At 29.9% G+C, this 15,466-nt stretch overlaps 2 protein-coding genes across 3 annotated transcripts; both read right to left on the bottom strand.

Annotated features, from left to right (window-relative positions):
* Nucleotides 1–4,687: 4,687 nt before the first annotated feature.
* Nucleotides 4,688–6,225, bottom strand: LOC108777807 (alpha-tocopherol transfer protein-like). Of its 2 annotated transcripts, none has more exons than XM_018544776.1 (3): nucleotides 5,931–6,225; nucleotides 5,293–5,656; nucleotides 4,688–4,945 (listed from the first exon to the last, which is right to left on the bottom strand). In XM_018544776.1, exons 1-3 carry the CDS (start codon nucleotides 6,212–6,214, stop codon nucleotides 4,688–4,690), a joined length of 906 nt encoding a protein of 301 aa, XP_018400278.1. In that variant the 5' UTR covers nucleotides 6,215–6,225. The 2 variants fall into 2 exon arrangements, with proteins under 2 accessions (XP_018400278.1, XP_018400279.1); XM_018544777.1 differs by having other exon boundaries at nucleotides 5,293–5,506.
* A 5,965-nt stretch (nucleotides 6,226–12,190) lies between these two features.
* LOC108777815 (alpha-tocopherol transfer protein-like) lies at nucleotides 12,191–15,250 on the bottom strand. Its single transcript, XM_018544788.1, has 3 exons — nucleotides 14,967–15,250; nucleotides 12,796–13,159; nucleotides 12,191–12,448 (listed from the first exon to the last, which is right to left on the bottom strand). Exons 1-3 carry the CDS (start codon nucleotides 15,248–15,250, stop codon nucleotides 12,191–12,193), a joined length of 906 nt encoding a protein of 301 aa, XP_018400290.1.
* Between the last annotated feature and the right edge of the window lie 216 nt (nucleotides 15,251–15,466).

Raw genomic sequence — 15,466 nt, 5'->3', positions numbered from 1 at the left:
ATAAAATTATTAAAAAAATATGCTTTATACCAGACATATTCATTTATTTTTCACAAAATTTAAATTACTACTATTACTAATACACAAATTAATAAAAAAGTTTAAAAATTTAATTAACTCATAAAATAGTGAATAATAGTGAAATTTAATCGCATAGATCATAGAAAAAAATTGGAAAAACGTTATTATGATTATCGAGACCGAGATCGAAACGAGATTATCATTATCGAGACCAGGCCGATATCGAGATGAGATGAAAATGTCGAGATCAAAACGAGATTTGACTAGTCTCTCCTCGTCTCGGCGAGACCGAATTACTAGACTTAGCAAGTACTATTACCGATGGTACCAGTTATTCACTAGTTATATAATATATAATATATTATAATTAGAATGATGTGCAGAAAAGTATGCGTTCCAGTAAACACAATTACAGAATTACAATTGTTTTTCCACTCAGTAACGTAACTATTACACATAAGTGCGTTTCAGCAGAAAATCTCACGAATAATTTCTTTAATACAATTTGTTTTTATAGGCTACATAAAGATTCAGCGAAGAATTGACCCACGTAGAACATAGAAGTCATAATAATCTCATAAAGATATCATCATATTTTTTATTATTTGTCATTTATAAGTAGACTGCGAATATTTATGCAAAAAGACTGAATATTTTGCATAAAATGCATATTTTTTATGCTTTACATATTTCATGTAATTTTCAAATAGGTATATGGTATGATTATATTATAATTCTATCATAATTGTTTGGTGGAATGCTCATCTAATTCAAGTTTCCACAAAGATAGTAAGCATTTAAAAGCGAAATCTATTTTCGGATTCGTATTGATGTCGCGCGGGTATATCTGAGATCAGACAGACAATTGAGAAAAAAAAATAAAATGATAATCTTACATATCCGAAGAGCTGTCTTCGCGAAATTGTGTATTTATGTAACGGCTCCGTTTAAAATCGGAAGAATAATATAAACTATATTAATTGATTGATCGTTGATTATTTATGACTTTGTGTTCTACCAGAGGATCACTCACTGATCAACCATCTTTGCTGAAAGCAGCTATTAGATAATTAAACTGTTGAGAGGAAAATATAATTAACAATTATGTTGTTATTATTTGGTATTAGCTGGGGTGTAACTTTTGCAAGTGTTAAATTCATGTTGTACTACACATTACACTAAGGATTGCAAATTAGAGTTTAGAATTTGACATCTATTTTTGTAGGGTACAAATAAAGTATAATTTCTTTCTAATATTTGTGAAGAAATTTATTTAAATTCAGCTAAACAAAAAAGTTGCATAAAAATGGTATAAATATATATGCGATATAATAACTCAGGGCGACACAACGCGTGCCATCGGAAACATGAAGCTTCCCCCATTCACGCGTTCATTGTTTCCCTCTCCGCTCCGCGCCGGTGTCGTAATTCTGTTCTCCACCATAACGTTCGGTGCTCTTCAACGATATTAATTATTAACAATGTACACATAATATGTTACAAATTTGTATCAAAGTAGAAATGAAATAATCTTGACAAAGAAAAATAGACACATTACAAAAAAAAGATCAATTAAGAACTTAGAAAAGGCTTATGGAAAATGCTCCGTCAGGCTTACATTCCAATCATAGTCACATTGAAAATTATAACTTAACGTGGTCTGAGAGACAAACGCCAAAGCTGAGAACTGCCGACAATCGCTAAACGCGATTGTCGAAAAGTGCCGAACGCGACGGCAGGGAATTGCATTCCGGCGTCGGCGGAGCGGTATAAAGCCGTAATCACACTAGCGATTGTGCGATTGTGATTGACAATTGAGGATTATTACTTTTCAACCAGTCAGAGCAAAGCAATCAGTAACTACTCTGCTCTGACTGGTTGAAAAGTAATCCTCAATTGTCAGTCACAATCGCACAATTGCTAGTGTGATTACGGCTTAAGAGAAACAATGAGGGTGCTGTCATATAGAGAGAAAATTATACCGGAACAGTAAGACCAGTCACTATCGCAGAAAGGAAAGCAGAGTAATGATTACAGAGTTCTGATTGGTTTCACTGTTCCGTTCCGTTGTAATTTTCGCTCCATTTTTTTTTGGTCGCTTTGACAGCACTCTGACTCTGATGAGGGCTGGAATGGGGAAAACTCTGTGCATCCGATGGCACGTGTTATACCGCCCTGCAATAATTAATTCGCTGTCGGTCATCTTGGGTAGAGGCTTTCTTTGCGCCATGCTCTCAATATTTGTGTATAAGACTTTTTCAATTCTGGATTCTGCTTTAATTCTTCCCCGAACGGTACTAATTTTATTGAAGCCACCCTTTATTACGAATTTAAATTTCTATGGAAGTGAAAGTAATAATTTTAATGAAATCCAACATGTATAAATTATTATTGTAGTATATGCAAACTTATTAACTTGTTTTGACTTGAAATACAGTTGTCCTAAGGTATTTCCTATGGTATTATAAGAAGAATTTCTCATAAATTATTTTACTTGTGTACTATTTCATTACGAGTGCTCGTCGTAATGTGCCTATACCTCAACGTTTTTGCGCAGAAGAGTGGGATTAGAGAAATAACTCAACGGCTTGAGGTATTAGCTATTTCCCGCACGTAAAAGCGTTGTAGTATAGGGCACATTACGTGCACGCGTGATGAAAATGTATGTTATAATATTATGATGTATATTGACTATGTATACAGTTAGATACACAAATATTATTTATACTAATTTACCAGTTTATTAATAATAGCAAATGAAATATATTTTAAAATAACATACATATATGTTTTATGTAAAAGGATGTTACTTCATATTTCGCGATTTGTCCGAGATGTCGAAAAGAACTGACTGAGAGATCTGCACATATGATAGATTTTTATATTGTGGTAATGATATGGCAATAGAGTGTATTACGTAAAAGTTTATTTACGTTTTAATGCGTTTTAAGACGATTTCCTAATAAATATGCTCTGAAATTTTTATTATACACACTTATTACTTATACATATAAAGTTTTTTTAATTAGCAAAATAGAAATCAATGTAATAAATGCAAATATCCGTTTTTAATAAATGTGCTGCTCAATTAAAAAATTTTTTATGAAAAAACTAATTCTGTTCAAAAATTAAGGAATATGTATAAGTTGAGAAGACAAATTTCTATAAATATCTTTTAAAGAATGGAATTAATTCCTCACATATGATAATTATTACATTCATATTGGTAAGAAACTCTATTTCTAATGAGCTTTTTAACACAGTAAATAAATAGTTTTTGAAAATAGCGCACACATGTACAAAAATACTAATTTAATAGAGTTCTTGTCAGAAGAACACTTGTGGTGCTTCACACCCTATATGTCAAAAAAGTTTCTCCATCCAAGGACGGATCTAGAGATTTATTCTATGGAGGGCGGTATAACGAAACACAAATATTTAATGATATTATTTTTCCCGGGTTCACGAATCGATTTGAAATCGATTAATTTTTAGGACCATTGAATTTAATATCTACTACACATTTTCTATTAATCTTCAAAAGATCGACATTTTATCAATGCAGCATTGATAAACTATCAATCTTCTCGATGTAGCATTGATATAATGTCGATCTTCGAAGATCAATAGAAAATGTAGACGATATCAAATCAAACAGTTCGAAAAATCAATCGATATTGATTTGATTTCGACTTATGAATCATGGGTTGTGTTATTTTTGTAATTTTCATATTATTTTTATTACTTTACTACTTTAATATTTATTCTTTTTATAGTTTAATTATATTTACTATCATTACTATTATTACTATTATTACCATGAACATAAAATATAAATTATACATGTTTGGTATATGCGCTTTTCTAGCGCTTTGTAAGCGCTGCTAACGACGAACACGTTGAAAACGATCTTGTATATTTTAAACGTTTTCTCGCGCTTTGCGATTTGGTCATTAACATCCTCTTCTCGTTCGTGGTTACATACGTATATAGCTACACTGCAAATTTAATTCCGAATAATATTTGATAATTTTTCTTTCAATAATATTTATTTGAAACTAACTTTTTCAAATTTGATTAAAGAACTCTAGAAGGGAGCGGTCGCCCTCTCCGCACCCTCCCCTGAAACCGCCACTGACTCGTAAATATTAAGTTATCAACGACGATCTTAATCATGGATCGAAGTTATAGATTTGTCATTTCAGTTCTATCTGAGTAAAATTAAAATGTAACATCTTCCCTGGGGCAGAAATGTAAAAAGTAAAAATTTTTTGTATACGTGTGTGAGCATATTTGTATATATTATATACAAAAATAAACATTTTTATTTTTCATGTTTCCGCTCTAAAGAAAAAGTTACCTGGATGCTACCCTAATCTTAATATTTCAGATTAATTAAAATATAAAATGAAGAACACAACGAAAACGAAAATGAATAATCCAATTGGCGCAGGATATAAATAAAAAGTACAATTTCTTTTTAATCTTAGTGCAGAAATATTTTTTAATTCAGCTGAACAAAGAACTTATAAAAAAATGAACGCGTAACAGAAACATATACAATAATTATATAAAACATCACAAAGTGCAAAATATAAAATGATATTAATAAAGATTACATAATAATAGCATAATTAGTTAAATCAGATTAAGTTATAAATGTTTATTAATCTATATCAAGTTTTTTAAAATTACCGTCTATACCAAACAAATCATTTACTGTTTTGCTCTTGCCGATTCTTAATGCTTCGTTAACGCGTCTGGTTGATTCATCCAACAGAAACCACTCGCGATAGTCTTCGAATTTTCTTTTATGAATTTCAGCTAGTTTATGCACGGAACCAGCTTTTCCACCTGTTTCGTTTGGCAATGCATCCACTGGGATATATTCAGAAAGGCTCTCTAACGATAAGTGAAAACGTATCTAGAAGAATTAAATAAAAATTCAGAAAAACTTATCTCAGTAGAATAGTATGTCATTGCATTATGAGTATCTATAATTTGTTCATTTAACGTTATGGTGTTATAGATAATTAAACCCAATTTCTACATTTATCGCAAGATATAATAAAAAATTATATTTTGTGTGAAATTCTTGATTTGTTTAAAAATAAATCTATAAAACAGGACGATTAGAAACGATTATTAATCACATTTGAATTATTTGATCGCCTGTATATCACGCTTGTTGGAAATGATTATATTTTTTAAAAACACGACTGTCGTTAATTACGTACAATTAAACTTCAATAATTGGTTTGCGATACTTACTATGTGCATTAACTCGTTTTTCATGAAAGGCTTTGCCATTTTCATCAACAATTCTGCGGCGGGTGCGGCGTTTATAACATGGATTGCCTTTAAACGTATTGGCAGTGCTTCTTGGATGTAGTATACATGTTTCTTGACCTCCAATGGATTTGTTCGCATCATATGGCCGAAGGAAAATTTGTCAGCATCAATTACCAAAATATAACCATGAATCCTATCATCCATTAGAAAATGTATGTCGGTTAACATTATGGCATGTTTGAAGTCGGCATTCTGATTATAGGAAGAAGGATCACTGTCCAGAAACGTTATAAATATCATCTTATAGCCTTCCTTTGTTAATCCATTCAGAGGAAAAATAGCCCTTTTTAAATCAAATTAATTTATTTAAATTTATTAATATAACAAGTGTGTGTATAAAAAAAATTAGTAAAAATATTCTATGATATTTTTAAAAGTATAATATCTATAAATCTTATAGAATTTATTTTATTTTCTGCATGGATCTTAAATTATGTATTAATGTGATTAAAATTTTAAATATTATAATTTAGCTACTTTATATATACGATACATGAACAAATTATTTTACTGCTTCGCTTATGATATTTATCACTGATATTTATAAAATTGCTTACACGGTTTTGAACGATTGTTGTAGTCCTTTTTCTTCAAGCGGATCCCGATTGCAGAAAATTTCTGGTAAATGCGTCCTTATCGTATAATAATTCTCTATTGTGTTTTTTGTTGGTTCCATTTGATAGTAGTTGCTATGAAGAAACAAAACGAGAAAGCTGTCTTCAATTTTTGGCAAGTGCGGTTGTTTATCGCACCACTCCCTCAGTGATTCTATATCGGATAGTTTCAATTGCGGATTCTTCTTCATTTCTTCTTCTAATGTGATTTCTTTTATTACAGACATTGGAATTCGAATTTAATATGTACGATTATATATATATATATATATATATATATGTATTCATAAGAAAGCTTGCCTTTCTTTATAATATATTTTTTCTTACGAAAGTTTTTAGTGAAATATTTTCAAAACAAATAAAGATGTATCAAAGACTTAGCTAGTGTTTCGAACGACATCGAGTCCGAGACGAGATCGAGACGAGACCGAGACGAGACTTTTTATACCGCGAGTTTCGACTATACTGAGAGTCTCGTCGAGATAATAATTTTATAATATGTCAGATACAATTTCTAACGCATAAGATATAGTCTCAAACCCGGTTTTTCATTATCTGGTTAACTTGTGCTTAATCTGATGTTTAACCAAATGGCTTCATCACAGATGAAGTCAAATTTCACACTATCTTTGTCTCTTGAATAGAAGAAATAGTTTTTATATGTACTCGACTAACTCGACGTCGACGAACTAGATACAAGTTTTGTACTCTCGGTTTCTGGACTGGAACCACTGAAACTACTGGAACTATTGAACATCGTTTTAAATTTAATCCTCACTTTCAGAAACTTAATTACTGAGATTATTCTGTTGCGCGCGAAGGCAACTTCGTCTATCGACTGTTTTCGAAGAAGAATCTAGAACCAGTGAGTCTAGAACCGCGAAGACTGATATTATAAATGACTGTATAGTAACTGCGTCGCGGGCGCCGCGTCTGCTTGTAATTCAGCAGGATCGCTGCCTATAACTTACCAGCCTGATTTATCTAAAGTCAATACGCTGAAAGCATGTATACTTTGGAAAAGTATATATCGGGAAAGACACATTTTCAATTAAAAATGTGTCACTACATGATACATTTTGCTATATTTACTCAAAATACAACAATTATTAAACTTTATATTGATTATTTAATGATAAATAATCTCAATAACTTTTCTCTAATTATAATAATATAATGACAAGATGCAACTTTAAATAAAATCATTTAAAAAATAAGCTTTAAACCACATATAATCATTCAACGGAACAGTGAGACCAGTCACTATCGCAGAAAGGAAAGCAGAGTAATGATTGCAGAGTTCCGATTGGTCTCACTGTTCCGTTCCGTAAATTTCGCTCGATTTGACAGCACTCTAAGTGCTTGAATGGGAAAAATTCTGTGCCTCCGATGGCACGTGTTATACCGCCCTACAATAATTAATTCGCTGTCTGTCATCTTGGTGTCATATGAGGCTGTTTTTTGCACCATTCTCTCAATATTTGTGTATAAGACTTTTTCAATTCTGCATGGATTCTGCTTTAGTACATTGTGTAACGAGTGGGGGATAGTCGTTTATAACGCGGGACGTCCCGAGCTATAAACAAATAAGCCCCCACTCGTTTTACATAGAATTTTTCATTACAAGTGCTCGTCGTAATGTGCCTATACCGCAAAGTTTTTGCACAGAAGAGTGGGGTTAGAGAAATAACTCAACGGCTTGAAGTATTGGCTATTTCCCGCACGCAAAAGCGTTGCGGTATAGAGCACATTACGTGCACGCGCGATGAAATAATTCTTCCCCGAATGGTACTAATTTTATTGAAGCCACTCTTTATTACGAATTTAAATTTCTATGGAAGTGAAAGTAATAATTTTAATAAAATTCAACATGTATAAATTATTGTAGTATATGCAAACTAATTAACTTGTTTTCACTTGAAATACATTTGTCCTAAGGTATTTCCTATGGTATTATAAGAAGAATTTCTCATAAATTATTTTAATTGTGTAAACGTATATTAGAATATTATGATGTATATAGACTATGTATACAGTCAAATACACAAATATTATTTATACTAATTTATCAGTTTATTGATATGCAAATAAAACATATTTCAAAATAACTTCCATAAATGTTTTATAAGGAAGCCACTTGATATTTCGCAATTTTTCCGAGATCTCAAGAAGTACTGATTGAAAGATCTGCATTCACATATGTTAGATTTTTATATTGTGATAATGAAATGTGGCAACACAGCGTATTACGTAAAAGTTTATTTACGTTTTAGTGCGCGTTTTTCATAAAAATATGCGTTCCAGCAAACACAACTAGAGTTACACAACTTTGTTAATTTTCCATTCAATAATGTAACTATTACACAACATATATGAGTGCGTTTTATCAGAAAATCTAAAGCCCATTCTACAATTGCGTAAGCGTAGTTGTAAATGGTTGTAGTTGTACGAATTAACCAATCACAGTGAAATACGAAAAAATGTTCGACTGTTATTAGTCAATTCTTACAACTACATTTACGCGATTGTAGAATGAGCTTTATGAGTAAATTCTTTAATACAATTTGTTCTTACTACACTTAGATCCGACAAAGGATTGACCCACGTAGAACATGAAAGTCATAGTAATAACATAAAGATATCATAGAATTATTTGTTACTTATAATTTTATTTTTAAGTATCAATTGATGTCATGATGACGTTCGTAATATCATTATGATTTTATTATGACTTTGTGTTTGTTTACCAGAGAATCACTCACTGATCAACTATCTTTGCTGATTGCAGCTATTATATAGTTAAACTGATGTGAGGAAAATATATTTATAACGATTATTGTTATTAGTTAGTATTTGCTAGAGTGTAACTTTTGCAAGAAATCCATGTTGTACTATACATTACATTACGGAGACTGAGGATTGCAAATTAGAATTTAGAATTCGACATTGATTTTCGTAGAGTACAAATAAAAGTGCAATTTCATTCTAATGTTAATAAAGAAATTTATTTAAATTCTGCTGTACAAAGAAATTGCATAAACAGATTCGCGATACAATAAATAATTCGCTATCTGTCATCTTGGGTAGATGAAGCTGTTTTTTACACCATTCTCTCAATATTTGTATATCTAACTCTTTCAATTCCGGATTTTTCTTTAATTCTTCCTCGAATGGTACTAATTTTATTGAAGCCATCTTTTACTACGAATTTAAATTTCTATGGAAAAAAAAAGTAAAAATAATAATTTTAATCCAACATGTATAAATTATTGTAATATGTGCAAGCTAATTAATTTGTTTTGCTTGAAATGCAATTGTTTTAAAGTATGAGAATTTCTCATAAATTATATTAATTGTGTAAATGTATGTTATAACATTATGGCGTATATAGATTATATATATATGTATATAGTCACATATATAAATATTATTACTAATTTACCATTTTATTAATAATAGCAAATATATTTCAAAATAACTTACATATATAACATTAATGTATTATTGTAATGTTTTATGTAAACAAGGATGCTACTTCATATTTCGCGATTTGTCCGAGATTTCGAGAAGTGCTGACTGAGAGATTTGCATTCACATGTGATAGATTCTTGATCAACATTAAAAGAAGTGCATTGTAAGAGTCAATTTTTAAATAATAAATCTATAAGTTACATATAAAGAGCCCAATCTACAATTGCATAAATGTAGTTGTTATTGTAATAATTGACCAATTACAGTTGAATACTAGGAAAATATTCAACTGTGATTGGAGAATTCTTACAACTACGATCACTTATAACTACATTTACGCAATTGTAGACCAGGCTTAACAGTATAATTAAACCATTAGCAAAATAATAATAACTTAATAACTAATTAAAAACTACTTACAAATACTTATAATCTTATGAAAATCTGCTTATCTTATCTTTGTACAAAAATAATAGTCAAACTGTCAAGAGATATCAAAGGACCAATACAAAATAAATATAAAATAAATTATAGACAATGTGATAATCGAACTAAAAGCTTTAACACAGAACATCGTGTATAATCATTGTCATCCGAGGTATCTATAACCACTGTGATAGATCAACACAGACTAAACCAAATGGTAAGAATTTATATTGAAAGATCAAATTTTATTTACAATAGGTATATACTCTTTATGGAGACCTTCTGTGTTAGTTTGTAAATTTTTTAAACTGTGTTTCTGTTTTTTAGTATTTGTTTTCTCCGAAACTAAACGCCTTCTATAACAGGGTTCTTCATCAAGAATTTTTACATTGTCCTATTGAAACTCATGGTCATAGTTTAACCTATGTTCGGTTATTACTGATCGAACGGATGTATTATATGTCTAATATGATTACGATGTTCATTTATTCTTGTCTTCAATTGCCTATCTGTCTGTCCTACGTAAGAAGCTTCGCAATCATTAAATTGAATTTTGTATACCACATTATTTTTGGATGTGTGGGGTAAAACTTTTTGTATCTTAATATATTTGTCCATTTTATTCGGATTGTTGAATCCATCCGGTTTTGTTGAATCGTTTAAATTTTTCTGAATGGACAGGAATGAATGAGCCATACTGTGAGCCAAAATGCACTTTCTTTGTCTTTATTATCTTTTTGTACTGTGTGTATTTTTATAGTTTCTTAATGAGCATTTTATTCTTTGATTGATTGTGTCAAAAATAAAGGGTAAAGAATAGTCATTGTCTAATAAAATATTGATAATAACTGTTAAGTAATCATTCAAAATATGCACAACGAGATTTTGATGTTCACCCCCTTGGATCGGAAAATCATTCCCGAAGTGAGCACCCACCGTCTCCTTACAAGAGTAAAATACTAGTTAAAATGCATATTTGCAACATAAAGATTAAATCAATATTTTTTACGAAATTCATCAAGTTTCTTAAATTGCATTATCACGAGATAAAATTCATAGTTGACAATAATAAAAGTAATAATTAAAATCAATACAAATGTCAAGTTGGAAAATATATTTGAAACAATTTTATTTTTACGGAATTTGACTTTAGATTATTGTTATTTAATAATTGTAAAGTACTTGGTTTTCATAGATAAATTATTAAAATTAGGAATTAATTAATTATTAGATATTAATTAATGATAACTTTTATTATTAAATTTTTAATTCTTTTCATCCAAAACCAATTTGCTGTCTGCATTTTAACTGGTACTTCATTCTTGTAAGGAGACGGTGGTTACTCACTTCGGGAGTGATTTTTCCAAGAGGATGAGTAACAAAATCTTGTTGTGCATATTTTGAAAGCACATAAATGGAAGAACAATTTGAGTCTATCAATCAAAATCAATTCGCTGTCTGCATTTCAACTGGCACTTTACTCTTGCACCGTTGTTATAATATGTATCAAAATTTATTAATATATACGTGTATCTCTTAAACCGTGACTGTTACAATAATTTTGATGTATGATATTGAAAGCACATAAAAAGCACACAATTTTTCTGTATTAATTTTTTGATTTTGTATATAATTTGATAAAGGTGCTAACTTAACGTTAAACCAGCACCTCCACCTTTGATCGCGATTTTCTGCTAAACCATTCGAGCACAAAAATTGGTATTAGAGCACATAATTAGCACATAAATAGCACTTAATTGTGGCATAGGTGCTATTTTGATTTTTTGTGGGAGGGGAGGTGCTAGCTTAACAGACATGTAAATACTGCTCTGGATCAAAGTAAAGCCGTCATGAGTTCAATGATCTTAACCATGATAACTTTTGCCTAGAGTGGAAACATAAAAATTGAAAATTTTTTGAATATATGTGTGTGTGTATCTGCTTATATACAACAATAAACATGTTCATTTCTCATGTTTCCGCTCTAAAGAAAAAATTACGTGATCGAAATCCTGATTTTAATATTTCACAGTAATTAAAATATTAAATGAAGTTCACGACGAAAATAAAAATGAATAACCCAATTGATCAAGGGCGTAAAGTACAAATAAAAAAGGATTATTATTTCCTAATGTTAATGCAGAAATTTTTTTAATTTAGTTGAACAAAGAATTTGCATAAAAATGGCATAAATACGCGTACAATAATTATAAAAAACACGACAAAGTACAAAATATAAAATAATATTAATAGAGATTACGTAATAATAGCATAATTAGTTAAATCAGATAAATTATAAATGTTTTTTAATCTATGTCAAGTTTTCTAAAATTACCCTCTATACCAAACAAATCATTTGTAGTTTTGTTCTTGCCGATTCTTAATGCTTCGTTAACGCGTCTGGCTGATTCATCCAACAGAAACCATTCGCGATAGTCTTGGATTTTTTTCATTTCAATTTCAGCTAGTTTGTGCACGGAACCGGCTTTTCCACCTGTTTCATTTGGCAACGCATCCACTGAAATGTATTCAGAAAGGCTCTCTAACGATGAGTGAAAGTGTATCTGGAAGAGTTAAATAAATTCAGAAAAACTTATCTAATTGTAAGTATAATAGTACAGTATTGTAAATATAATTTTTCAACTTAACGTTATGATGTTATGGATATTTAAACTAAAAAATTTTTTTACATTTTTATCGCGAGGTAGTGATAAAATATTATAGTTTGTATAAAATTCTTGATTTATTTAAAAGTAAATTTATAAGAGTATAATTTGAAACTGTTATTAATCACATTTGAATTATTTGATCGCACTTATATCACGATTGTAGGAAATTATTGCACTTCTTAAAAATCGGCTGTTGTTAATTAAACGCAATTGAATTTAAATAATTGATTTGTAATACTTACTGTGTCTATAAACTCTTTTTTTATGAAAGGCTTTATCAAGCTCATAAACAATTCCATGGCAGGTGACGTATTTATAATATGAACTGCCTTAAATCGTATCGGCGCTGCCTCTTGAACGTAGTACGCATATTTTTTGATTACCAATGGATTCATTCGTTTAACATGACCGAAGGAAAATTTGCTAGCGTCAGCAATGAAAATAATACCATTAGTCGTACCATCCATCAATAAATGTATGTCCAATGACATTGTGGAATATTTGAAGCCGTAAAGCCAGTCATAGGAAGAAGGATCGCTGTCCAGTAATGAGAAAAATGCCATCTTACAGCCTTCCTTTGTCAATCCATTCAGAGGAAAAACAGTCCTTTTTAAATCAAATTAATTTATTTAATAATAAACTTAAGTATCTTCTCATGTCAAAAATACAGTTGAGGTGTACAAGATGTAATAATTATATAAGATTTATTATTATCAATGTCATACGGAACGTTTCAACTTCATTGAGTCCTCATCAGCTGTAAATATAACCCACATAAATTAAAACTTATATGTTGAATAAATTTAATTTAAGTTACGCCACGTAGTATTAAAATTCAGAGTAAAAATAAGTAAAAATTCGAAATTATGCACACGTATTATAAAATATAAATTCTCACAAAAGTCTCAGCTTTATTTATAAAGTCGATGGACAGTCATATAGTCAAATTGTAAAAAAAAAGTTTTATTAGTTTTTACTTACATTTTGATTATATAATTGTCCATCGATTTTATAAATGAGGCTCAGACTTTTGTGAAAATTTTTGAATTCTATAATGTGTTGGCGTAATTTTGAATTTGATAAATATACAGAATAAGGGATCCCCCCAATGACCTTGACCTTGACATGTAAAGGTCATCACCCTGAGTGACCTACTACAAGTTTTAGCCGTCGCTCGTCTTTCGTTAAAAAGTTACTAACAATCATAGTTTTAATAATAACGTTTTATTTTTGCTACATATATGTATATACGATATTAGATACTATTCTACACGTCCTACTGCTTTAGGGGCGTACAACTTTCACGCTAAACAACTCTCATCCCACTCCCATCTACCAAAGAATATGGAAAGATTTGCGAGCTAATATTTTTCTATGGAATACGTGATTATCATTTTAAACATTATATTGCCGATTATATATTTTAAGAATGTATAATTATGATAAATGGATTGATGAAGATTTTCGTAATTATGAGTCAAATGTATCCGTTGCATAATGTAAATGTTCATTAAACGTTCTTTTGTATACATTTTGACTTGTCAGTTTAATTAAAAGAAATAACATGCATGGATGCAGAGTATAGGTTCCGCCCCCCCTGGGGACTTCACTACTGTTAAAAATAACCTAACCCAACCTATTTGTTGGTGTGAAGTAGCTCTCGCTTTGCATAGATAGTCATGAAATATATTTTAAAGCAATGAATTTTTTGTTCTATATTGTAGAAAAGAAACTTCATTTTTAAAACTTTTTCGAGGAATAACTTTTTAACGAATTACCTGGTTGAAATCATGTTGGAGGTCATTCAGGGTCATGACCTTGACAACATATGTTAAGGTCGAAGTCATCGGAGCGGGGCCCCTAATCGGTATAATTACTTTGAATTGTACTTAATTTTATTATTAATTTTAATACTGCGTTGGTGTACCATAACTTAAATTAAATTTATTTGATTTACATATTTCAATTTGTATGGGTTATTGATGATTGATGAAGACCCAATGAAGTCAAAATATTCCGTATGACATTGATAATAATAAATTTAACATAATTATTACATCTTGTATAGCTCAATTATGTTTTTGACCCGGGAAGATACTTGAGTTTATTCTTAACATTTCGTTGAGCAAATCATAATTTAACATCAAATTTATTGATAACAATTTATTTAAATTTATTTAAATAACAAGTTTATGTGTGTATAAAAAATATAAAAAATATTCTATGATATTTTCAAAAGTATAATGTCTATACATTTTATAGGATTTATTTTATTCTCTAAGTGGATCTCACATTATATATTAATGTGATTAAAATTATAAATATTATAAAAATTGGCCACTTTATGTATATATGAACAAATTAAAAATATTACTACTGTTTTCATTCATTAATAATTTATAAAATTGCTTACGCGGTTTTGAATATTTGTTGTAGCCCATTTTCTTTAAGCGGATCTCGATTGCAAAATTCGTTTTGTAAAAGTGTCCTTATCGTATAATAATTCTCGATTTTGTTTTTCGTTGATTCTATTTGATAGTAATTGCTGTGAAGGAACAAAGCTAGGAAGCTGTCTTCAATTTTTGGCAAATGCTGTTGTTTCTCGCACCATTCTCTCAGTGATTGTATATCGGACAGTTTCAATTGAGGATTCCTCTTCATTTCTTCTTCTAATGTAATTCCTTTTGTTATAGACATTGGAACTCGATTTTTATATGTATTTTATCGTCTTAACAACGCTCCTTTTCCTTTACAATATCTTATTCTTTCCGAGAATTTTTGCTAACTTTTAATTAATAAATGTGTATCGAACGATTCAAAGATTTGGCAAGTACTGGTATCGATACCAATTATTCACTAGTTATACGCATAAGTAATAAATTATAATTATAGAGTGACTTGTAAAAAAATATG

The sequence above is a fragment of the Cyphomyrmex costatus genome, unplaced genomic scaffold (genome assembly GCF_001594065.2).
Source record: "Cyphomyrmex costatus isolate MS0001 unplaced genomic scaffold, Ccosl1.0 scaffold467, whole genome shotgun sequence".
Taxonomy (NCBI): Eukaryota; Metazoa; Arthropoda; class Insecta; order Hymenoptera; family Formicidae; genus Cyphomyrmex; species Cyphomyrmex costatus.
Note: the sequence above shows the minus strand (reverse complement) of the source record. Positions and strands in the feature narration are given on the sequence as shown.